General features: G+C 43.8%; 1 protein-coding gene and 1 long non-coding RNA gene across 3 annotated transcripts in view; one reads left to right on the forward strand and one right to left on the reverse strand.

The window, feature by feature from the left end:
- STOM (stomatin) overlaps positions 1 to 1,313 on the reverse strand; it is a 33,431-nt gene extending 32,118 nt beyond the window's left edge. The window contains exon 1 of the mRNA XM_019966856.2: positions 1,155 to 1,313. Coding sequence (XP_019822415.2) covers positions 1,155 to 1,215 — 61 coding nt within the window. The 5' untranslated portion in view covers positions 1,216 to 1,313. The remainder of the gene's footprint in view (positions 1 to 1,154) is intronic.
- A 115-nt stretch (positions 1,314 to 1,428) lies between these two features.
- Positions 1,429 to 26,704, forward strand: part of LOC109562738 (uncharacterized) — a 79,300-nt gene continuing 54,024 nt past the window's right edge. The window contains exons 1-4 of one of the 2 annotated variants that reach the window (XR_011568242.1): positions 1,429 to 1,967; positions 4,828 to 4,922; positions 6,578 to 6,610; positions 10,298 to 10,349. This is a non-coding gene — a long non-coding RNA (uncharacterized lncRNA). Of the gene's footprint in view, positions 1,968 to 4,827; positions 4,923 to 6,577; positions 6,611 to 10,297; positions 19,773 to 26,704 lie in introns of those variants that run through there. The other variant, XR_011568241.1, reaches the window with a different exon arrangement.

A 26,704-nucleotide genomic window follows, 5' to 3' on the forward strand; every position in this document is an offset into this window, starting at 1 on the left:
GCGTTACCTTTACTGTACGCTTTATTTCTATTATCCTTACATCAGCTCCACCTCAGATCATCAGGCATTAAATCCCAGAGTCTGGGGACCCTTGCAGTACAGTGTTCTTTGTGGGGTGCCGGAAAAGCCCACCCAGCCCCCTAAATTTTTCACTGTGTCATTCTGTCTGAAATTCTGTCCTTAGAAAGAATTCCTTTGGATCACTAAGAACCCCTGGGAGGGAACCAGTACTCCCGAGAGGTTTACAGCATCTCTTTATGAACCACCCCCATCTCCCCCAAGGAGATAGCCCCCTCAAGAGTGCTAGTCCCTTCACAGGGGAACAAATTGAGTCACACAATTTCTGTCTTCAAGACTGGGAAGGCCCTGGTAGGGTGGGGAACTCACAATTCCTAGTGAGGGCCAAAAGCCAGGATGCCGATGTTTCTAGAACAAAGGAAGTTAAGTGGAGGGGCCAGAGTGAGGCGGAACGTGAAGCTGGAAAGAGATACAGGAAGGATGCCAACACGAGCCTACTTCCGCAACTGTGTAGGGAACCTATGGCGAAACCGCACGGGTCTGTTGCGGGGTTTAGTAAGACAAACTGGCCAGGGTGGGAACCAGAAAGAGTTCTTTGTAGCTCGGGAGGACCCGGGCTTACTCTGAGGGTGGGCGAGAGCGGGGTGGCGGAGCTGTCTTCGGATGGGGCTGGAGGGGAGTGGGGCGAAGACGCCGACTTCCCCCGCGCCCCGGGCGTGGCGGGCAGGTTTGAGCCCCGACTCCAGCAGCCGCTGCCGCCAGTCACTCGTGCACGCCACGAGATAACGAGGGGAAAGAGCTGGCACAGGGCCTGGCATCTGGCAGCCGCTGGATAACGCGAGTCCCTGCTCTGGCTGTGGGCACCGGAGACACGCCCTCGATGCCGCGTTCCGGCTGTGCGGGGCACTGGGCGTGCATTCTGCACCTTAACATCCCTAAAACTTTCCCCCCAGCCTGGGAAGTAGGGCTCGTCATTCTCCGCGTACAACGGGCAGAAACGTCGGTAGTGAGCAACGGTCACTCAGCTATGGAACCTCGGAGACATTCCTGGGCCTTTGGGCTGGGGCTCTTCCCGAAAGGAGGTGAAGGGGACGGCGGGCGACCCCACCGGGCCTCGCCAGGGGCACGGGGCTCACCCTTGAAGGAGTCAGGAAGCCGCCGAGCTTGGGTGTCCACTGCTGGCCGCTTGTCAGACATGCTGCCTGAACCAGAGTCGCTACTCTCGCGTAGAAGTGGCCAGAGCCCGAGGTGGAACTGCGAAGAACGCCCGGAGACGACTCGGCAGCCCCTAGACACAGGCAGCAGTCCCGCCCCCTCTCCGCGGTCCAACCAATCGCCGCCCAGGGCCGGGGAGGACACGCCCCCCCAGCCACCGCCCTCCCCTCCCGCGCGGCCTCTTCTCCCGCTCTCCCAGCTGGCCAAGGGCTGAGGGGCGTGGCCTGAGGGGCGAGGCGCCCCTGAGGCCGGGGTCCGGGCCGGGGCAGCACCGGAAGGAGGGGCGTCGCCGGAATTGAAGGGCGGAGGATACCGGGGTGGGAGCGCCGGCTGAGGAGATACGGGAAGGGGCTGAGAAGATACGGGAAGGGGCTGAGAGGATGGCCTGAGGGCAGGCTATGGAGAAAGACTCTGAAACGGCTCCCTTCTGGGCAAACGAGTTGGAAGAAGATGGTGCCTTCCTTGGGCGGGTAGGGTCCAGGTGGAGGGAGGAAGCAGAGGGGCACGCGTGTGCCCAGAGTGAGGGCACCAAAGCCAGCCCTAGACAGGGAGCCCCCGTGGTGTGAGGGGAAGAAAGCGGTGCGACCAGCCTCGAGCCCAAAGGAGTGAATTCGAATGAGGTGCCCTTTATTGAAATAAAGTCCTCTCCCTGCCGTAGTCGGGCAGGGTACTCCTTGCTGGGGACCGAGCACGCCAGGGGAGACACGGGGCCCGCCCTCCGGGAGTTGTTACAGGTAACCGGCAAGTAAACAAAGCAGATCGTTACGCGTGGCCACGGGCGCGCGCAGTGAAGGGTTCGGGGAACTCAGAAAGCCCCGAGAGTAGCCACTCTAGATACCGGGCCAAGGGAAAGCCTCTGTAAGGAGGCGGCATTGAGGTGTGACCTGAGAGATGAGAAGGAGCCAGCCTTGGGAAGGAGGACAGGCGGGGTGGGAGGTCGGTGACGGAATCCCAGGCAGAGAGAAAAGCACTAGCGAGAGTATTCCCCACCTCCAGCTTTCTGCTGGGTGGTGGCTGAAACCTCACGGTGGAAAACCAGGCTGTTTATTCTGGATGCTTTGTCCGGATGCAAGCCATTCAAAGTATGGTGAGGTGCACGAGCAGATGCCCTTTAAAAACATTTCATCTGGAAATAAATACAGATTCTCCGCAAGTTGCGAGGACAGTAGCGAGAGCTTATGTGTCCACTCTGTCTAGTTTCCTCTCATAGTTAAATCTTAGGTGTAGTATCAAAGCTAGGAAATCGACAGTGGCACGCCAAGTATGCATCCTTCTGTGTCATTTTACCTCAGGCCTAGTTTTGTATAACGACCGTTACAGTCAAGCTGCAGGGCTGTTCCATCGGCTTGGCCTTAGAATATCCAACAGTGTGGTGTCTGGGTGGTTGATATGGTAGACGTTCTAGTTTTAGCTCTGGAGCCCTGTGGTTGTCAGCGTAGACAGTGGAGCACACACAATTGTAAGGGTGTTGAGTGGCAGATCATGGTTGCTTTGGGGTGCAGGCACTAGAGTATGGCACAAGCCTAAGGCAGAACTTTCAAGTTTATCTCCAGTCACGTCGGGAAAGAACTGTTTATATTCGTGGGAGTGGAGTACTGCTTGTGAAGTGGCTTGGTTTTTAAGTCTTCTGGAGAAGAAGAAGAAGGAGGAGAGTATGGCAGTTTAAGGCTCCTTTCCCTCTGAATCATCCTTGGGAAAGTCCACAGCTTCATATTTTCCATTCTGCAACAAATGAGCCCCAGAGGCATGAACTTCCTGTTTATGCCGTGGTTCCCAGGAATAAGGAGTGAATGCACAAGCAGCTAATTAAAACCTTTAATAAGGGAGGGCTTGATTACAAATTGTATATGGTGGGAAAGTAGCTTTCATTTTTGCTGGAAAGGGAAATATTTCGGAATGGATTTCATGTTTGTACTACTACTCCTGCTGCCTTGATTCAAATCTCAAGGCAATCCCAGCAGCATCACTTCTGGAGAATTAGAAAAGCGGCTTCTCCCTTTGGGACGAAGACTTTGATAAACATGTGTTGGCCCTGGCTTCAGATTGCATCAGTATGAGAGCTAATTCCAGGCCCCAAACTGAGAACAAGTTTTGACTTGATTTTTAAATTACTTTCAAAGTAGATGGGAATTTCCAGATTTAAGAGTTTAAAATGCTCAATTTTATTTGCCCATGAAGCTATTGTATTCTGGCTTTCTCATGCATATTCTATATAAATTTATTGATTAAACATAAATAGGACTTTCTGGTGGTCCGGTGGTCACCTGCCAATGCAGGGGATGAGGGTTTGATCCCTAATCTGGAAAGATTCCACAGGGCGTGGAGCAACTGAACCCGTGGGCCCCAACTACTGAAGTCTCGGTCTAGAGCCCGAACACCTCAATGAAGAGTAGCTCACGCTTGCTGCAGCTAGAGAAAGCCTGCGTGCAGCAGCCAAAAATTAATGAATAAAATTTAGAACATACTTTAAAAATAAATACTGTTGTATCATCCTCTCTCTTTGAAGGAATTTCAGTAATGATTTGGGCTCCCTGGTGGTTCAGACAGTAAAGAATCCACCTGCAATTCGGGAGACCTGGATTCCATCCCTGGGTTGGGAAGATCCCCTGGAGAAGGGCTTTGCAACCCATTCCAGTATTCTTGCCTGGAGAATCCACATGGACAGAGGAGCCTGGCAGGCTACCGTCCATGGGGTCACAGAGTTGGACACGACTAAGTGATTTTCACTTCAGTAATGATTAGAAGAATGTTTTTTTTAGAACTTTATGCTCTAAAAACTGAGACTTATTATATAAAATTACAAATTGAAAAGAGAAAGAATTATTTATAGTATTATTGCCTCTAACAGAACTATTATCATTTTGGTGAATTTTTCCTCCAGCTGTTATTTAAAGGATATGCTGTGCTATGCTTAGTTGCTCAGTCTTTTCTGACTCTGCAAACTCATGGACTGTTGCCCACCAGGCACCTCTGTCCATGGTGATTCTCCAGGCAAGAATACTGGAGTGGATTGCCGTGCCCTCCTCCAGGGGATTTTCCCAACCTAGGGATCAAACCCAGCTCTCCCAAATTGCAGGGGGATTCTTTACCATCTGAGCCACCAGGGAAGCCCTATTTAAAGGATATTTGCATATAATTTAAAATCAAAGTATTCATTCCATATTTCTTTTATTTTGCTGTTATTTTCCTAGCATCTTTAGGGTACCAAATTAAGTATCGATTGATGATAATAGTGATGACATTAAGATGTGGATATGGGTTTAAGACAGACATGCACCGTGACTTTGTAACTGAATATGTAAGAAGGCAATTTAATTAGTGTTTTTTCTGTGTCCACCTAAAAAGCACTTGAAGAACAGCAGAGAAAAGTCGTATTTACTTTTCCTTTAAATTATGATTCCAGACTGTACACAATGCCTGTGGTGAAATCAGCTAACCAAATGCTTATGTGAGAACAGCATTACCAGCAAGCTGTATCTATGGAATTTTCCCCAGGAGGGGTCTAACAAGGTTGATCTGTTTCTCTTTGTGGACTAATTCACATTTATTATATTACAGTAGTATTTTTGTCTTCTTGACTCTTCTGTTCTTCAGGAAATTACTCCAGGAACTAAATCATAACAGGAGTTTCACCAGAGGACTTATTGTATATGGGCTATGGCAGCAGACCAATTACACCACAGTACTTGGTAAGAGCACTGGGTGTTCATGTTCTCGGATCTTATGAAAATAGAAAACATCATTGGTATTTAGTAGAGTCATCTACGGCAAGAATTTTATTAATGTGCTTTATTCACAAAGCAGATATTTATCAAACACCTATTATGTGCCAGGCGTTGTTCTAGGTGCTTGGAATATAACACTGAACAAAAAAGACAAAAATGCTTGCCTGCACGGCGCTCACTTTCTGGTATTCCTTTCCACATGTATTAGTTTGCTCTGTGTGTGTACTCAGTCGGATCCTACTCTTTGCAGCCCCCTTGACTACACCCTGCCAGGTTCCTCTCTCCCTGGAATTCTCCAGGCAAGAATACTGGAGTGGGTTGCCATTTCCTCCTGCAGGGGATCTTCCCGACCAAGGGACTGAACCCAAGTCTCTTGCGTCTCCTGCATTAGCAGGTAGATTCTTTACCACTAGTGCCATCGGGGAAGCCTGTATTAGTTTGCTGCGGTTTACATAGTAAAGTACAATGGACTGGATGGCTAAAACATCAGAATTTTATTTTTCTTACATTTCTGCAAGTGAGAAGTCTAAGACCAAGGTTCGGCAAAGTTGGTTTCTTCTCAGGAGCCTGAGGGAAGCGTCTGTTCCAGGTCTCTATTCTTGATTTGTAGATCATTTTCTTTTTCTTGTGTTTTCATGTTGTCTTCTCTGCATACTTCTGTGTCCAAATCCCCTCTTCCTATAAGGACACCAGTCATATTGGATTAGAGCCTAGCCTAATGACCTCATTTTAACTTAATTACCTCTTTAAAGACCCTACCTGCAAATATAGTCACATTCTAAGGTGCTGGGGGTTAGGATTTCAACATACAACTTTTGGGGGAACCCAGTTCAGCTTCTAATAGCACATATGACTGTGGTATATCCAAATATTTCTCTTGTTTTCTCATATCCATATCTCTGAGGTATTCGAAATCATTTATGTTCAAGTGTACCACGTAACAAAATGTACCAGGTAACCTACTTGTGAGTGATTTTTTTCTAAACAGGATTTATTTTTATTAAATACTAAATGGAAAGTTCTTGGTTAGGAAGGATTACTCTGCTAGGAATGTTGCTCCATCTAGTGACTGCTATATTCAACTACTTTTGTCAAAGTTATAAAAATGAAAAACGAGAATTATGTTGGAGAAGGGGTTCTCTTTTCAATAGGTTATTATTCACAAGGCACTATGGAGTCATGGTAAAAAAAATATTTCTTTCCACCATTGTATGTGGAAGGAAAGAGAGGTCTATATAATGACACTATTTTTAGTAACTCTAGTAATATTAGTATCATCATTTACTATCACTACCAATTACTATTTATTTTTTTATCCCCCGAGGAAACCAAGACTGGGTTTACTCCCTTGGCCAAGATCTCACAAATTATAAGTAGTGTTTCCCTCAAGTCTGTATGACTCCAGAGTTTAAGCTCCTAATCGTTCAGAATAAATAAGAGAAACAGAAAGACTCAAACATTTCATAATACAGCCTTGACAAATGACGCATCTAAGCATGCGTCCAAATGAGTACTCATGTTTGCCTTCAGTCTTGGTATGTACTTAATCTTTATCTTGAAATGATGCTTTATTGTTCAGTTTTGCACTGTCATTGATGTGTCAAATGTGTCTGTTTTAGGTAATGTTTATAAAGGACACAATCTACAACCAGGTCAGTATCATATAGCTTATTGTATACCTTGAATTACATGGAACAATAACTATTTAAAAGCTTGGCATTTTTGGTAGTTTTAAAGAATAGTTTTTGTTTCTCTATTATACAAGTTGAATGGGACAGCTAAACTGCCTGGAGACATCAAGAACAGCTTCTGCAGAAAGGTGAGTTTAGTAAGACAAATACAAGTTACAAAAGGATGCTTTTGGAATACAGAGGATGCCTCTGTAAATGCATGTGGATATGTCAGAGCTTGATATTTTGGGGGGAAATGTATGTAATCAGATATGCGGGAATTGAAAGTGATAAGAAATGACAATGGACTAAAAAGCATATGCCAAACTTAGAAGATAATTATGAAGCTGTAAGTTATGAAGGATCTTAACAAGAGGGATGGAATGAACCCCTCTTATCAAAAGATCATGTAACAGACAATCTGAATAGGCCTTTATCTATTAAATTAAATAAGTAATAACCTTCTGAAACAGACAGTACTGGGCCCAGATGTGGTCACTAGTGATTTCTACCAAACATTTAAGAAAGAAATTATACCAGTTCTTTACAATCTCTTCTATAAAATAGAAACAGAAGGAATACTTCCTAACTCATTCTATGAGACCAGCATTACTCTGATACCAAAATCAGACAAAGACATTATATAAAAGAAAACTATAGACCAATGTTGCTCATGAAGATAGGTACAAAAGTTCTCAACAAAATGTAAGCAAATGTAATCCAACAACATATAAAAAGAATTATATGCAGTTACATATGAAATGGTTCAGCATTTGAAAATCAGTCAGTATAATCTATCACATCAACAGGACAAAGAAAAGTCACATGATCCTATCAACAGATGCAGAAAAAGCATTTGACAGAATCCAATACTCATCATAAGAACTGAATAAATAGAAAGGAATAGAGAAAGCTTCCTCAACTGGATAAAGAACATGTACAGAAAAGTTACAGTGACCGTCATACTTAACAGTGAGACAGTAGGGGCTTTCCCATTAACATCAGGAGCAAGGCACCTCCTTTTCAACATCATACTGAAGTCCTGAGAGTGAAAGTGATAGTCGCTCACTTGTGTCCGACTCTGCGACTCCATGGACTATAGCCCGTCAGGCTCCTGTGTCCGTGGGATTCTCCAAGCAAGAACACTGGAGTGGGTTGCCATGCTCTTCTCCAGGGGATCTTCCTGACCCAGGTGTCAAACGCAGGTCTCCCACATTGCAGGCAGATTCTTTACCACTTGAGCCGCCTAGGAAACTCCTAACTAATGAAAAAGAGGAAGTGAAAAGTATACAGATTTGGAAGGGAGAAAATAAAATTGTCTTTGCAGAAGACATGATTGTCTGTGTAGAAAGTATATACTCTTGCAACGTTACATAAGGAAGCAAAAGAAATGAGGAAGTTAAAGAAAGGGCCCAGAATAAATAGTTTCACATTTAATAATGGTGTTTTCTTATGTAGTCAACAATTAATATGTGAATATAAGGTTATTGAATGATCCCAACTTATCATTTGTGGCTAGTTGACTCATTGGAAAAGACTCTGATGCTGGGAGGGATTGGGGGCAGGAGGAGAAGGGGACGACAGAGGATGAGATGGCTGGATGGCATCACTGACTCGATGGACGTGTCTCAGTGAACTCCGGGAGTTGGTGTTGGACAGGGAGGCCTGGCGTGCTGCGATTCATGGGGTCGCAAAGAGTCGGACACGACCGAGCAACTGATCTGATCTGAGCATAAAATATCTTCTCACTATTCTTGAAATCTTTTTTCTTGGACTTTAAAGCATAATGGCTTGGGACTTCCCTGGTGGTCCAGTGGCTAAGATTCCATGCTCCCAATGCAAGGGGCCTAGGTCCAATCCCTGCTCAGGGAACCGGATCCCACGTGCTGCAACTAGAACTTGGCACAACCAAAGAAAATAAATAAATATTAAATAATAATAATAATGGTTTGAAGTTAATGGATACATGATTGGAAATTTTATGGGTGCTATTTGTACACTGTATCTTTATTTTAAAAAACCTTTATTTAAGGAAGTTAGCAATAATTTCCATATCAGCCATTAAGGAATGCAAGCATAGTAATGTAGGATTTGATTATTGTGCCTGTGCTGCCTGTCTTTTTACAGTACAGCATTCCCATAGGTCATGACAGGTGTTCACTAACGTTACCTTTTATTGCATATTGACTAATCTCCATTTATAGAATAGGCACAAATGAGTGACATTTTAGCTACTGAAAAATACTAGCTGCTGCTGCTAAGTCTCTTCATTCGTGTCCGACTCTATGCGACCCCATAGACGGCAGCCCACCAGGCTCCCCCGTCCCTGGGATTCTCCAGACAAGAACACTGGAGTGGGTTGCCATGTCCTTTTCCAATGCATGAAAGTGAAGACTGAAAGTGAAGTCACTCAGTCATGTCCGACTCTACCATGTCTTAAATGCTTACTGTATGCCAGGAATGATAGTATCTCCTTTAATCCTCATAAACACCTTGCCTGGTAGTTTTCAACCTCATCCTAAGTTGAGGAAGCTGAGATGGAAACTAATCTGGTTGGAGTCGCTCTGGGAGACAGCGTAGAGGAGTCGTGAAGACCACGGGCGCTGTGGCCCCCCTGCCTGGGTTAGAGTCCTCGTTCCACCATCTCATAGCTCTCTGACCTTGGGCAAGTTATTTAACACCCTTAAACTTCATTTTCCTCATCTTCAAAATGGAAGAGTAAGCGAGATGACCCATGTAAAGTGCTCAGCACAATGCCTGGCACGTAGTAAGCAGCTTCGCATGTGTTAGTGGTTGCTGAAAGTAACTGTATATTATATAGACTTTATATACTAATTTTTATTATTACAATAAGCAAGCAACACCACAGATTTAAACTTAGGTCTCTCTGACGCTAAAGCTCCCCCATTTCCCTCTAATCAGCACCATCTCTGTAAGTTTTTAGTCATTGTTGAAGACAGAACCGATTCTCTTTAAATTGCTTAGACTCTGAAAGAAGATGTGCCAGTTTATAAGTTAGGACAGAGTAGATTATGTTGCATTAACGAGCATTGGAAAGGACCCTGATGCTGGGAAAGATTGAAGGCGGGACAAGGTGATGACAGAGGATGAGATGGTTGGGTAGCATCACTGACTCAGTTTTGAGCAAATTCTGAGAGGTGGACAGGGAAGGACAGGGAAGCCTGGCATGCTGCAGTCTGTGGGGTCTCAGAGTCAGACATGACTGAGGAACTGAACAACAGCAGCAATGAACAGCTTTCATATTTCCATGATTTTTCACTAAAGTCTTTATTTCTTACTCCTGGGATGACAGAGCCTTTTCATCACAGTCAGCCAGGGATCTCAGCTGATGGAAGCTCCACCTTGACATGTGCTTCCACCATCACAAGGGAAGGGAAAGGGGGTGCCGTGGCTTGTGCACTGTCTCTTGAAGCTTCTGCTTGAAAGGGACACGTGCACTGCTGTTTATGTTTCATGGACGGAAGCCAGTAACTTAGCCAGGTCCAACTTCAGACAAGCAGGGAAAAGTGTGGTTCTCTGGGTTTAGGAAAGAGAATTAGACATCAGTGAGCAGCATTAAATGACTACTGAATTTTTTTTTTAGTTTCCTAAGTTGATATTTATATTTTCAATTTCTAAATCTGCCCCCACCCTTTCTTATGTATATAGGTCTTCCTTGACTTGTGATGGAGTTGTGTCCCAATGAACCTAAGTTGAAATTGTAAGTTGAAAATATTGTAAGTCAAAAATGCATTTAGTGCACTAGCCCACGGAACATCATAGCATAGCCTAGCCTACCTCAAGCGTGCTCAGAACACTTACATTAGCCTACTATTGGGCTGAGTCATGTCACGCAAAGCCTGTTTATAATGTAGTGTTGTGTCTCATGCAGTTTATTGACTTATGTATTGACAGTGAAAAACTACAGTTGTGTGGGCACAGAATGGTTGGAAGTGTATCTGTTGTTTCCCCCTTGTGATTGTGTGGCTCACTAGGAACTGTGGCTCCCCAGCATCAAGAGAGAATGCCATTGCTAGCCTAAGAAAAGGTCAAAATTCACAATTCAAGGTACAGTTTCTTCTGAAGGTGTATCCCTTTCGCACCATTGTAAAGTCAAAGTCCTAAGTTGAACCATTGCAAGTCAGGGATCATTTGTATAGATTCTTCAGGAAAAAAGCCTAAATATGGTTTCAGAGAAACACTTCTCTTTCAGAGAGGTTATATCAGAATTGTCTGGAGACTTTTTCAAGATCATGTGCCCAGACCCCACCCAAGAAATGGAAATTTCTTAAGGTCAAGCTCTAGGTGTGTATCTTTTGAAAAAGCTCCCCAGATGGTTCTAGTTTTCTGTCTGTTGTGACTATGCAATTGTAAACTCATACTTGTTTTCAAGGATTACGTGTAAGACAAATGGGGAGAAACAGCTGAAAGGGTTAGCAAGAGGAAGGTATCTCTGCAGAAATTACAACCTGGGTGTAGCAGAGTTCTCGGCTCAAGCTGAAGCCTTGCTTACCTCACAAGTCAGTGTATTTGACTTGTGGCATGCCTAGGTGACTTCAGGTTTCCATTTATAAAAAGGATCACCAATCCTCATGAGAAGGACCTCACTTTAAGTTTAGGAGCGGCTGCACAGCGCAGAAGCAGCCAATAGGAGCTACCCCACGTCCAAGGTTAGGGATGGCGGCTGAGAGGAGCTACCCCACGTCCAAGGTCAGGGGCGGTGGCCGAGAGGAGCTACTGCACGTCCAAGGTCAGGGGTGACGGCCTAGAGGAGCTACCCCAAGTCCAAAGTCAGGGGTGGCAGCTGAGAGGACCTATCCCATGTCCAAGGTCGGGGCAGTGGCCAAGAGGAGCTACCCCACATCCAAGGTCAGGAGCAGTGGCTGCGCTTTGCTGGAGCAGCTGTGAAGAGATACCCCAAGTCCAAGGTAAGAGAAACCCAAGTAAGACGGCAGGCACTGAGAGAGGGCATCAGAGGGCAAACAGATGGAAACCACAATCACAGAAAAGTAGCCAATCTGATCACGTGGACCACAGCTTGTCTAATTCAATGAAACTAAGCCATTCTGTGTGGGGCCACCCAAGACGAATGGGTCATGGTGGAGAGGTCTGACAGAATGTGGTCCACTGGAGATGGGAATGGCAAACCACTTCAGTATTCTTGCCTTGAGAACCCCATGAACCCCTATGAAAAGGAAAAAATATAGGATGCTTAAAGATGAACTCCCCAGGTTGGTAGGTGCCCAATATGCTACTGGAGATCAGTGGAGAAATAACTCCAGAAAGAATGAAGGGATGGAGCCAAAGCAAAAAAACACCCAGCTGTGGATGTGACTGGTGATAGAAGCAAGGCCCAATGCTGTAAACAGCAATATTACATAGTAACCTGGAATGTTAGGTCCATGAATCAGGCAAACTGGAAGTGGTCAAACAGGACATGGCAAGAGTCAACGTCAACATTCTAGGAATCAGCGAACTAAGATGGACTGGAATGGATGAATTTAACTTAGATGACCATTATATCTACTACTGTGGGCAGGAATCCCTCAGAAGAAATGGAGTAGCCATCATGGTCAACAAAAGAGTCCGAAATGCAGTACTTGGATGCAGTCTCTAAAACAACAAAATGATCTCTGTTCATTTCCAAGGCAAACCATTCAATATCATGGTAATCCAAGTCTATGCACCAACTAGTAACGCTGAAGAAGCTGAAGTTGAACGGTTCTATGAAGACCTACAAGACCTTCTAGAACTAACACCCATAAAAGATGTCCTTTTCATCATAGGGGACTGGAATGCGAAAGTAGGAAGTCAAGAAACACCTGGGCTAACAGGTAAATTTGGCCTTGGAGTACAGAATGAAGCAGGGTAAAGGCTAATAGAGTTTTGCCAAGAGAACCCACTGGTCATAGCAAACACCTTCTTCCAACACAATAAAAGACTCTACACATGGACATCATCAGATGGTCAATATCGAAATCAGATTGATTATATTCTTTGCAGCCAAAGCTGGAGAAGCTCTATACAGTCAGCAAAAACAAGACTGGGAGCTGACTGTGGCTCAGATCAAGAACTCCTTATTGCCAAATTCAGACTTAAATTGAAGAAAATGCAGAAAACCAGTAGACCATTCAGGTATGACCTAAATCAAATCCCTTATGATTATACAGCGGAAGTGAGAAATAGATTTAAGGGACTAGATCTGATAGACAAGAGTGCCTGATGAACTATGGATGGAAGTTCGTGACATTGTACAGGAGGCAGGGATGAAGACCATTCCCTTGGAAAAGAAATGCAAAAAAGCAAAATGGCTGTCTGAGGAGGCCTTACAAATAGCTGTGAAAAGAAGAGAAGCGAAAAGCAAAGGAGAAAAGGAAAGATATACCCATTGGAATGCAGAATTCCAAAGAATAGCAAGGAGAGATAAGAAAGCCTTCCTTAGGGATCAATGCAAAGAAATAGAGGGGAAAGACTAGAGATCTCTTCAAGAAAATTAGAGATACCAAGGGAACATTTCATACAAAGATGGGCTCAATAAAGGACAGAAATGGTATGGACTTAACAGAAGCAGAAGATATTACGAAGCGGTGGCAAGAATACACAGAAGAACTGTCCAAAAAAGATCTTCATGACCCCGATAATCACGGTGTGATCACTCACCTAAAGCCAGACATCCTGGAATGTGAAGTCAAGTGGGCCTTAGGAAGCATCAGTATGAACAAAGCTAGTGGAGGTGATAGAATTCCAGTTGAGCTATTTCAAATCCTAAAAGAAGATGCTGTGAAAGTGCTGCGCTCAATATGCCAGCAAATTTGGAAAACTCAGCAGTGGCCACTGGACTGGAAAAGGTCAGTTGTCATTCCAATCCCAAAGAAGGGCAATGCCAAAGAATGCCCAAACTACTGCATAATTGCACTCATCTCACACGCTAGTAGAGTAATGCTCAAAATTCTCCAAGCCAGGCTTCAGCAATATGTGAACCATAAACTTCCAGATGTTCAAGCTGGTTTTAGAAAAGGCAAAGGAACCAGAGATGAAATTGCCAACATCTGATGGATCATTGAAAAAGCAAGAAAGTTCCAGAAAAACATCTATTTCTGCTTTATTGACCATGTCAAAGCCTTAGACTGTGTGGATCACAATAAACTGTGGAAAATTCTTCAAGAGATGGGAATACCAGCCCACCTGACCTGCCTCTTGAGAAATCTGAATGCAGGTCAGGAAGCAACAGTTAGAACTGGACATGGAACAACAGACTGGTTCCAAATAGGAAAAGGAGTACGTCAAGGCTGTATATTGTCACCCTGCTTATTTAACTTATATGCAGAGTACATCATGAGAAACGCTGGGCTGGAAGAAGCACAAGCTGGAATCAAGATTGCCGGGAGAAATATCAATAACCTCAGATATACAGATGACACCAGCCTTATGGCAGAAAGTGAAGAGGAACTAAAGAGCCTCTTGATGAAAGTGAGGAGAGTGAAAAGGTTGGCTTAAGCTCAACACTCAGAAAACTAAAATCATGGCATCCAGTCCCATCACTTCATGGCAAATAGTTGGGGAAACAATGGAAACAGTGGCTGACTTATTTTTTTGTGCTCCAAAATCACTGCAGATGGAGACTGCAGCCATGAAATTAAAAGGTGTTTACTCCTTGGAAGGAAAGTTATGACCAACCTAGATAGCATATTGAAAAGCAGAGACATTACTTTGTCAACAAAGGTCCATCTAGTCAAGGCTATGGTTTTTCCAGTGGTCATGTATGGATGTGAGAGTTGGACTGTGAAGAAAGCTGAGCGCTTAAGAACTGATGCTTTTGAAGTGTGGTGTTGGAGAAGACTCTTGAGAGTCCCTTGGACTGCAAGGAGATCCAACCAATTCATCTTGGGGGAGATCAGTCCTGGGTGTTCATTGGACGGACTGATGTTGAAGCCAAAAATCCAATACTTTGGCCACCTGATATGAATAGCTGACTCATTTGAAAAGACCCTGATGCTGGGAAAGATTGAGGGCAGGAGGAGAAGGGGACGACAGAGGATGAGATGGTTGGATGGCATCACCGACTCAATGGACATGAGTTTGGGTATACTCCAGGAGTTGGTGATGGACAGGGAAGCCTGGCGTGCTGCGGTTCATGGCGTCGCAAAGAGTCGTACATGACTGAGTGACTGAACTGAACTGAACTGATATAGGAAGTAGACTAATGATTGCTTTTTCCTTTCGCTTTTCCTTTTCCTTTCACTGGTTTGTAATCTCCGTTTCATAAAATTAGGTGTGATTTTTGTAAATCTTCTCAAAATTGATGAAATTAAACTATGCATAGCATTCAACAAAGTGATTTTTATTTCAGCATAGTGACACTGTCTTTTTTTGTTCCTGTTTTAACCTGAAGTACTTTTGTCAATATTTGAATTGCTTTCAGTGCGACACTTTAAACCTTAAAGTATCTCCATTTAGACGATCAGAGTACAAAATCCCTTCTGTCCCTGCCACCCCCGACCAAAGCAAACAAAATGGTAAACCTACAACTCAGTTTCAAATAAGCTTTGAGAAAATGGGGCTCTAGATATTTACATATAGGTCAAGAAATAAATTGCAAACTATTTACAAAAATACACAGGCTTATATGTGTTAAAAATCTACATCAGTTCATAAAAATATTAATACATAAAAACACTATATAAAGTTAAGAACTCAGAAGTATGATCTAAGACTTCCTAGGATACACCACTTATTCAAGTCACTGTTGAAAAAAATCAGATTTTGCTACCTTGGAATCTAAACTGTTAAACAACCATTTTTTGAACACTGACAGCACTAACCAAAAAAGGAAAAAAGACCCTCTGTGCACACTACCATTATTTTGCACTCAGTTAAAATATACCATTCCTGGTATTTCCGTTAACACACAGTTAAATCACATACCTCTCACCGTTTGGAAATGACTTTCTGACGTACCTTTGCTTTCATTGTTGTGCCTTACACATGGTGCTCAGACTGTCTTTCTCATGTGAAAGCTGCCATGTTTCTATGGAGCGGCAGTGCAGTGATTAGGAACAGTGTTTGGTTGTGTCAGTGATTTGTTTTTCCCCTTCAGTGGAATTACTCAGTTTGTACTCAGTTAGCAGTCACTGAATCATTCTTAGCTCTGTGTCACATATTTTATTCAAGTGATGAAATCATCAAAAGTCTTTTTTGAGACCTTCTAGACCTTCCAAGTCCCTTGAACTGCAAGGAGATCCAACCAGTGCATTCTGAAGGAGATCAGCCCTGGGTGTTCATTGGAAGGAATGATGCTAAAGCTGAAACTCCAGTACTTTGGCCACCTCATGCGAAGAGTTGATTCACTGGAAAAGACTCTGATGCTGGGAGGGATTGGGGACAGGAGGAGAAGGGGACGACAGAGGATGAGATGGCTGGATGGCATCACTGACTCGATGGACGTGAGTCTGAGTGAACTCCAGGAGTTAGTGATGGACAGGGAGGCTTGGCATGCTGCGACTCATGGGGTCTCAAAGAGTCGGACACGACTGAGCGACTGAACTGCACTGAGACCTTCCAAAGGGGCAGAAAGTTGATTGTTCCCTCAACAGTACCAATGGGAGCACTGGGCACGCACCATTTTGGGACTACAAGGAAAGTGAGCAGCACAGTGGTGGTATTTAGTGGACTTCATGTTCAGAAGAAGCTTCCTCTCGGGATCCATCATGGAATCCCTAATTTGGAAGCAGGTGAACCACAGCACTAACCAGAGCGCAGGGGAAGTACGGAAATAGGAGAGGAGATGTCTCTAAGCCTTGAGGCGGTCTAAGGCAGGTGTAGATCGGCGGTGTTCTGTCTTCGGCATCCTTGCACTTCTCTTATCTGCCCCTCTTGTGCTTCGTAGTGTTTGGTGCTGCTGCTGCTGAGTTGCTTCAGTCGTGTCCGACTCTGTGCGACCCCAGAGACGGCAGCCCACCAGGATGCCCCATCCCTGGGATTCTCCAGGGAAGAACACTGGAGTGGGTTGCCATTTCCTTCTCTAATGCATGAAAGGGAAAAGTGAAAGTGAAGTCGCTCAGTTGTGTCTGACCCTCAGCGACCCCATGGACTGTAGCCCACCAGGCTCCTCCATCCACGGGATTTTCCAGGCAAGAGTACTGGAGTGGGGTGCCATTGCCTTCTCCGGTGTTTGGTGCTAATTACCCTAATTACCACGATTCTCCGGTCCATCTGAGCTTGTCTTCTTCTGTCAAAGCTCTCTTTGATCCAGAATTATCTACGTTCATCTTTTGGAGAGTCTCTGATATTAGAAAAAAAAATAACTCCATTGTATTGCTTTGCCCTAATGGATACATGGGCTTCCCTGGTGACTCACATGGTAAGGAACCTGCCTGCAATGCAAGGGCCTACGGTTCGATCCCTGGCTCGGGTACATCCCTTGGAGAAGGGAATGGCTACCCACTCCAGTATTCTTGCCAGGAGAACTCCATGGACAGAAGAACCAGGTGGGCTACAGTTCATGGGATCACAAACAGTCAGACACAACTGAGCGACTTTGAGAGGAAGAGAGAATGAATATATGGATTATTAGTAGCCAACCTCTTGTGTTCGGATATAGTTGATACTTTAAAGAGGAATGCCTATTCAAATGAACTTAAGTTTGAAAGAATTTCTTTCATTATTAGAATGTAAAAAAAAAATTCAGGCTGTTTTAAGAGGGCACTTTTAGGGGGTAGGGGTGACAGCAGTTTGGTTATTTTTTGGAGACCAGTCCTGTGGGTACTTAGAAGCCTAAGCTGTTCTGCCTTTTTAGGTTTACTTCCCTGTGTGAAGAGCCTGTTCTTTCTTAAGCTCTCAGTTCTTTCACAGTTCTTTTGACGATGGTAGTAGGGATGTTGACTTTATTGTAGGAGTTGTTTGAAAGGTCTTACTTGTATCTTGGTTACTAGGTTACTAGGTATCTTTGTTATTAGACCTCTGCCTCCAGAGACTTAGTTGAGGAGGGAAAACAGACGAAGGAAAATATGTAATAAGTACTATAATGAAGTTTCTTAGAGGAATTGACATTTGACTTAATTCAGCAAATACTATCTAGGTGCCTGCTGTGTGCCCAGCACAGCCTAGGTGCTGGGGATATGGTGATAAATAGGACAGGCTTAGTCCCTGCCTCCATGGAGCTTACTGTCAGTGGTTCCGGACAATGGGCTGCAGGCAACATGTTGTCAGGGAAGTGGTTACTACATAGAGGTCAGGCAAAACACAGACTTGCTCTCATATTCCATCATGGTAGAGTGGCATTTCATATGAAATGGAAAAGTAGCTGATCAAGTTATCTTATATGATTATATGGGAATATGTACTCCCTGAGCAGGAAGTTCTGGGGAATCAGATAGCTGTTGCCATAGGTCAGTTTAAAGGGGAACAGGCCTGATTTCACCATGATGGGTGCCTTTAATGGCATGGGGTAATTTAAAGCAAGCAGGTGACACATTCACATTGCAGAAGTATTGCTTTAATGGAGTACAACTGAAAGCCTTTATGGGATAGTGTTGTTAAAAAAAAAAAAATCTCTTATAGCTTGTAGTCATAGGGCTGAGATAACTGAAAGCCACATTCAGAGATTGCTTCTGTGATTTGGTAAATTATGTTAGTATATGAATTCATATACTTTGCTAGCATTTTATATGAATGTCAGGCTAAGCTAGATTAGTGAATAGTGGGGTTTTAACAAATGGAATAGCAGCATATGAAAACGTCAAGGCTTAGAGAACCCCAAACTCCTAGATTTATCCAAAATAGAATTCTAAGCTGTGGCACTATTAACATTTTGGAATGGATTATTTTGTTGTGGGGCTGCCATGGGCATTGTGAGATGTTTAGCAGCAGCCCTGGCCTCCACCTCCATCCCTGGCCAGTAGCACCCCATCCCTGAGACACAGCAATCAAAAATGTCTCCAGATATTGCCAAACGCCCACCCCAACCCCAGGTGAGGCAAGGGAGGAAATTGCCTCTGGTTTGAGAAGCATTGGATAAATGTTACCTGTTGTGTAAACCTTGCTTGATGAAACCATGACTCAGAGACAGAAGACCGAGAAGTTGTCTCATGCTCCATCTCTCATTATCATTTATCTAGTAATTGACACTTAACACTTTGTTAAAATCATATTAAACACTTTATAAAAGTAAAACAAATTGCAATTCTAGAGTAAGTATCCATTTGTCAGTGTAAAATGCATAGCTCACTTCACACTTGTTACATCTGAACATACATACATGTATGGAATTAGTAATATGAATTATTTAATATTACAAAGTGTTTCTCAGCTGCCCTGCATCCTGGTGTTGAATAGTATGCTAATTAGTGAATATCACACTGGATACTCCAACTAGAATTTGAAGTGAAATTTAAAAAATGGACATGCAACACTCTGAGACTTTACAAGTATCTACTTCATCCATGCTCAGAGAGGATTTGTCCAACTATTTAATTTGCATTTTCTCTTACCAAAGTGCTTGTGCTGTTCCTATTCCTTCCATAGCAAAGTCTGTCTGATAGCAGAAGCACAACCCACACGCCTACACAGGCTTCAGGGACAGTCACCTTTTATTTAGAGGAGAACGGAGGACAAGAACAAGAGATGCAGAAAAATATCTCCCTGGAGCCCAAATTAAGTTAGTGTCACAACGAGGACCTGTTTCAGGTCACAGATTGCCCTGTGCCAGCACTGAGGACTGGGCCCTGACTGATATCGATATCCACGTGTTCTTTTATGAATTTATTCTCCGTCTCTCATACGCAGGGGGCTCTCTAACAAGTGGGGCCCAGAGGACCAGTTTGAAGGTTGGCGTTGGGTCTTACCATTCAGCGTGTACTGCTTAGGTCATGCCCTTCTTTCCCAGTAGGGCACCTGCTCCACAGCTATCGGTCATTCTGCGCTTCCCAGTTTAGTCTTTGCAGAAAGAGTTCATGCCACGAGGGAGGGGGAACTAGGGCTCTCACTCCTTCTCTCCTTTTTATATTTTAAATCTACTTGGAAATACTTTTATTTTTTAATAATTTTATTTATTTATTTTGGCTGTGCTGGGTGTTCATTGCTCCACAGGCTTTTCTCTGGTTGCGGGGGGTGGGGGCTGCTCTCCAGCTGTGGTGTGTGGGTTCTCATTGCGGTGGCTTTTCTTGTGTGGAGCACGGACTCTAGCGAGCATGGGCCTCAGCGGTTGTGGCACATGGCCTCAGTGGTTGTGGCTCCCAGGATCTGCAGCACAGGCTCAGTAGCTGTGGTGCTGAGTTACTCCTCGGCACATCCTGGACCAGGGGTCCAACCTATGTCTCCTGCATTGGCAAGCAGGTTCTTTACCACTGAGCCACCAGGGAAGCCATTGAAATTACAAAAAACTTGCAAAGATAGTATAGATTTCCTGTACATTCTTCCCCAGGCTTCCCTGAAAGATAACATCTTCCATAATCAAGCTGCATTTACCAAAACTGAGACATTAACATGAGTGCAATACTGTTAACAAAACTACAAACTTTATTTGGCTTTCCCCAGTTTATTTTTGCTGATGCCCTTTCTCTGTTTCAGAATCCTACACTTCATTCAATCATTATGATTCTTTAGTCTCCAAGCTGTGATAGTTTTTTCTTGGCTTTTCCTTGTCTTTCGTGCCCTTGGCAGTTTTGAGGAGTTCAGTTCAGTTCAGTTGCTCAGTCATGTCTGACTCTTTGCGACCCTATGGACTGCAGTACGCCAGGCCTCCCTGTCCATCACCAACTTCCGGAGTTTAACCAAACTTATGTCCATTGAGTCGGTGATGCCATCCAACCACCTCATCCTCTGTCGTCCCCTTCTCCTCCTGCCCTCAATCTTTTGCAGCATCAGGGTCTTTTCAAATGAGTCAGCTCTTCGCATCAGGTGGCCAAAGTATTGGAATTTCAGCTTCAACATCAGTCCTTCCAATGAATATTCAGGACTGATTTCCTTTAGGATGGACTGGTTGGATCTCCCTGAAGTCCAAGGGACTCTCAAGAGTCTTCTCCAACACCACGGTTCAAAAGCATCAATTCTTCGGTGCTCAGCTTTCTTTATAGTCCAACTCTCACGTCCATACATGACCAATGGAAAAACCATAGCCTTGACTAGACAGACTTTTGTGGGCAAAGTAATGTCTCTGCTTTTGAATATGCTGTCTACGTTGGTCATAACTTTCCTTCCAAGGAGCAAGTGTCTTTCAATTTCATGGCTGCAGTCACCATCTGCACTGATTTTGGAGCCCCCCAAAATAAAGTCAGCCACTGTTTCCCCATCTATTTGCCATAAAGTGATGGGACCGGATGCCATGATCTTCATTTTCTAAGTGTTGAGCTTTAAGCCAACTTTTTCACTCTCCTCTTTCACCAAGAGTCTCTTTAGTTCTTCTTCACTTTCTTCCATAAGGGTGGTGTCATCTGCATATCTGAGGTTATTGATATTTCTCCCAGAAATCTTGATTCCAGTTTGTGCTTCTTCCAGCCCAGTGTTTCTCATGATGTACTCTGGATGTAAGTTAAATAATCAGGGTGACAATATACAGCCTTGACATACTCCTTTTCCTATTTGGAACCAGTCTGTTGTTCCATGTCCAGTTCTAACTGTTGCTTCCTGACCTGCATTCAGATTTCTCAAGAGGCAGGTCAGGTGGTCTGGTATTCCCATCTCTTGAAGAATTTTCCACAGTTCATTGTGATCCACACAGTCAAAGCCTTTGACATAGTCAATAAACCAGAAATAGATGTTTTTTTGGAACTCTCTTGCTTTTTCCATGATCCAGCAGATGTTGGCAATTTGATGTCTGGTTCCTCTGCCTTTTCTAAATACAGCTTGAACATCTGGAAGTTCACAGTTCACGTATAGTTGAAGCCTGGCTTGGAGAATTTTGAGCATTACTTTGCTAGCGTGTGAGATGAGTGCAATTGTGCGGTAGTTTGAGCATTCTTTGGCATTGCCCTCCTTTGAGATTGGAATGAAAACTGACCTTTTCCAGTCCTGTGGCCACTGCTGAGTTTTCCAAATTTGCTGGCATGTTGACTGCAACACTTTCACAGCATCATCTTTTAGAATTTGAAATAGCTCAACTGGAATTCCATCGCCTCCACTAGCTTTGTTCGTACTGGTGCTTCCTAAGGCCCACTTGACTTTGCATTGCAGGAGGTCTGGCTCTATGTGAGTGATCACACCACCATGATTGTCTGGGTCGTGAAGATCTTTTTTGTACAGTTCTTCTGTGTATTCTTGCCACTGCTTCTTAATATCTTCTGCTTCTGTTAGGTCCATACCATTTCTGTCCTTTATTGAGCCTGTTTTTGCATGAAATGTCCCTTGGTATCTCTAATTTTCTTTAAGAGATCTGTAGTCTTTCCCATTCTATTGTTTTCCTCTATTTCTTTGCATTGATTCCTGAGGAAGGCTTTCTTATCTCTCCTTGCTATTCTTTGGAATTCTGCATTCCAATGGGTATATCTTTCCTTTTCTCCTTTGCTTTTCGCTTCTCTTCTTTTCACAGCTATTTGTAAGGCCTCCTCAGACAGCCATTTTGCTTTTTTGCATTTCTTTTTCATGGGAATGGTCTTCATCCCTGCCTCTTGTACAATGTCACGAACCTCTGCCCATAGTTCATCAGGCACTCTTGTCTATCAGATCTAGTCCCTTAAATCTATTTCTTACTTCCACTGGATAATCATAAGGGATTTGATTTAGGTCATACCTGAATGGTCTAGTGGTTCCCCACTTTCTTCGATTTCAGTCTGAATTTGGCAATAAGGAGTTAATGATCTGAGCCACACTCAGCTCCTGGTCTTGTTTTTGCTGACTGTATAGAGCTTCTCCAGCTTTGGCTGCAAAGAATATAATCAATCTGATTTCTGTGTTGACCATCTGGTGATGTCCATGTATAGAGTCTTCTCTTGTGTTGTTGGAAGAAGGTGTTTGCTATGACCAGTGGGTTCTCTTGGCAAAACTCTATTAGCCTTTGCCCTGCTTCATTCTGTACTCCAAGGCCAAATTTGCCTGTTAGCCCAGGTGTTTCTTGACTTCCTACTTTTGCATTCCAGTCCCCTGTAATGAAAAGGACATCTTTTTTGGGTGTTAGTTCTAAAAGGTCTTGGAGGTCTTCATAGAGCCATTGAACTTCAGCTTCTTTAGCATTACTGGTTGGGGCACAGACTTGGATTACCATGATATTGAATGGTTTGCCTTGGAAATGAACAGAGATCATTCTTTCATTTTTGAGATTGCATCCAAGTACTGCATTTCGGACTCTTTTGTTGGCCATGATGACTACTCCATTTCTTCTGAGGGATTCCTGCCCACAGTAGTAGATATAATGGTCATCTGAGTTAAATTCACCCATTCCAGTCCATCTTAGTTCGCTGATTCCTAGAATGTCAACATTCACTCTTGCCATCTCCTGTTTGACCACTTCCAATTTGCCTTGAATCATGGACCTGACATTCCAGGTTCCTATGCAATATTGCTCTTTACAGCATCGACCTTGCTTCTATCACCAGTCACATCCACAGCTGGGTATTCTTTTTGCTTTGGCTCCATCCCTTCATTCTTTCTGGAGTTATTTCTCCACTGATCTCCAGTAGTATATTGGGCACCTACCAACCTGGGGAGTTCATCTTTCAGTATCCTATCTGTTTGCCTTTTCATACTGTTCATGGGGTTCTCAAGGCAAGAATACTGAAGTGGTTTGCCATTCCCTTCTCCATTAGACCACATTCTGTCGGACCTCTCCACCATGACCCGTCCAACTTAGGTGGCCCCACCCGGCATGGCTTAGTTTCATTGAGTTAGACAAGGCTGTGGTCCATGGAATCAGATTGGCTAGTTTTCTGTGATTGTGGCTAGATTTCTGTCTGTCTGCCCTCTGATGCTCTCTCTCAGCACCTACCATCTTACTTGGGTTTCTCTTATCTTGGACTTGGGGTATCTCTTCATGGCTGCTCCAGCAAAGTGCAGCCACTGCTCCTGACCTTGGATGTAGGGTATCTCCTCATGGCCACCACTGTTGACCTTGGACATGGGGTATTTCCTCTCAGCTGTTCTGCACTGCGCAGCTGGTCCCAGAATACTAGAGTGGATAGCCTATCCCTTCTCCAGGGGATCTTCCTGACCCAGGAGTTGAACTGGGGTCTCCTGCATTGCAGGCGGATTCTTTACCAACTGAGCTATCAGGGAAGCCGATTTTGAAGAGTACAGGTCAGGTTTTGTAAGCTGTTCCTCTATTTATGTTTGCCTGGTGTTTGGATTTATCATGATTATATTGGGAGTATGGATTTGGGGGAGGAAAGCCACAGACATGAGCTGCCCTTTTCACTGTATCATGTCAGAAGAATGGACAGCATGACTTATGGCTTAACCTTGGAGTGATCACTTGGCTAAGGTGGTGTGTCTTGTTTCTCTAGTTACTTGTGTCTCTCCATACTGTGTAGTTTTTTAATATCTATTTGGCTGCACCAAGTCTTTGCAGCATGGAAATTCATAATTGGCATGTATGGTCTAGTTCCCTGACCAGGGATCAAACCTGGGCCCCCTGCACTGGGAGCCTTGAGTCTTAACCACTGGACCACTGGTAAGTCCTTCTGTACCCTAGTCTCTGGAAGAAAATTGTTAAGCCCAAACCATACTCTAGGGATAGGGAATGTACTTTAAAAAAAAAAAAGCATTCTAGCAATCCTTATCTAACATCCCCACCTCCAACTGTCCATTCGGTTCCTGAGCCTTTGGAAGATTCTGTGATACACGACAATTTTGTTCTTGGCTTTCCCTACTATATTCTCAGTCACTTTTCTGCATTCTAGCCTTAATGTTTTATTGCTATTGTCTCCTCTTCTTTTCTCTCTGGATTTATAGGATTATGAGTTTAAAAAAAATCCCTTTAGAGTAGTTTTAGTGAAGTTTCAGAGGAAGTGAAATTGAAAATTATTGTATTCAGTCTGGCATCTTTGTCTGGAAGCCTCGGGAAACATTTTTTAATCATCAAAATTGACATGTAATCTGCATTAAACATTGCGATCAGTCAAGAAACTCAGTTCACAGCTAGAGAAGCAAGGCTTCTAGTGTTGGTTGGTATGCTTGGCCCTGATCATCAAGGGTAAATTAGGGTTACTGTTATAAAGCTAGCAGAGTCTGGATACTTCCTCTTACATGCCTAGTTAATAAGTTTAACAAAAAATAAAATAGGCTTAGATACCTCAGGAATCAAAATTGGGGTCAGCTGACCAGGCAGAGAACTTTAACTGACTTATGCTAGCCAAAGGCAACCAAAGCTTGAATTTGTAGGGGAAGGAAGTGTGGATCATGAATTTTAAATCATTATAACTAGGCTCAAACACATCTTTGTTAATCAATATAGTAACCATTGCAATCAACACATTTTTGCCAACAAGAAATAAGCTTGTTTATTCCTACAGCGTAATTTGCTGTATGATTCAGAGTTCAAACCAGGGTTCTGTAACAGCCTAGAAGGGTGGGGTGGGGAGGGAGGTAGGGGGGCTTAAGAGGGAGGGGACATAGGAATACTTATGGCTGATTCATGTTGATGTTTGGCAGAAACCAAGACAATACTATAAAGCAATTATCTTTCAATCAAAAATGAATTTAAAAAAAGGTAGATTATGGATCATTATGGGTGTTAATATAGTCATGGTGATTAAATATAAACTCCCTGGGTTGGGAAGATCTCCTGGAGAAGGAAATGGCAACCCACTGCAGTACTCTTGCCTGGAAAATCCCATGGATGGAGGAACGTGGTAGGCTACAGTCCATGGGGTCGCAGAGTCAGACACGACTGATTGACTTCACTTTAACTTCATGATAAACAAAAAAAAAAAAAATCTGTGTTTCAGGATTTGACAAACTCTTGGAAAACATATCCTGCCTCCTGCTAGTTGCAGAAGTATTTTCCCTGCAAAAAGCCACTGATATGCTTGAAGAAGTGGTAGTCGGTTGGTGAGAGGCCTGGTGAATATGGCGGCTGAGGCAGAACTTCATAACCCAGTTCCTCCACTTTCTGAGCATTGCTGTGTGCCATGTGGTTGGCATGGTCACGGAGAGGGCTGGGCCCTTTCTGGCGACCAGTGCCACCGCTGCAGCCGCTGCAGTTTGCAGTGCATCTCACCAATTTGCCGAGCAGACTTCTCAGCAGACGCAATGGTCTCACTGGGGCTAAGAAAGCTGTAGTGGCAGAAGACCATGAGACAGTAACCGTGGCCTTTTTTTGGTGCAAGTTTGGCTTTGGGAAGTGCTTTGGAACTTCTTGGTTCAGCCACTGAGCTGGTCATCGCTGGTTGTCTTTTCACCATGCATCCCATTCCAGTTGAGAAATGGCTCATTGTTGTGTAGAATGAGAGAAGATGATACTTCAAAATGACCATTTTTTGATTTGCAGTCAGCTCATGAAGCACCCACTTATCGAGCTTTTTCACTTTTCCACTTTGCTTCAAATGAATGCCGGGTGACTGTGGAATGGTTGACATTGAGTTCTTTGGAAACTTCTCACGTAGTTGTAAGAGGATTGGCTTTGATGATGGCTCTCAGTTGGTCATTGTCAACTTCCGATGGCTGGCCACTATCCTCCTCATCTTCAAGGCTCTCATCTCCTTTGCAAAATTTCTTGAACCACCACTGCACTGTATAGTCAGTAGTAGTTCCTGGGCCTCATGTGTTGTTGATATTGTGAGTTGTCTCTGCTGCTTTATGACCCATTTTGAACTCGAATAGGAAAATCGCTGGAATTTGCTTTTTCTCTAATATCATTTCTATCTATAGTCTAAAATAAACAGCAAGTAATGTCTTTAGCAAAAATAAAAAAAAAAAAAATAAAGTGAGAAGTGAGGATTAAAATGATGTATAGCATAACCACATTTATTTAAGAATATATTCCAGTATCAAACGGCAAAACTCAGGGCAAAACTGCAATTATTTTTGCACCAACCTAATATCCACCCTGGCTTCTTGACCACTTGTGTAAGTGAGGACTGTTGCTCTCTATCTCTATTTGCTCTCTTCCTCTCTCCCTCCCTTGTCTTTCATCGTCCTCCTCTTCCTCTT

The sequence above is a fragment of the Bos indicus genome, chromosome 8 (assembly GCF_029378745.1).
Source record: "Bos indicus isolate NIAB-ARS_2022 breed Sahiwal x Tharparkar chromosome 8, NIAB-ARS_B.indTharparkar_mat_pri_1.0, whole genome shotgun sequence".
In the NCBI taxonomy this organism is placed as follows: domain Eukaryota; kingdom Metazoa; phylum Chordata; class Mammalia; order Artiodactyla; family Bovidae; genus Bos; species Bos indicus.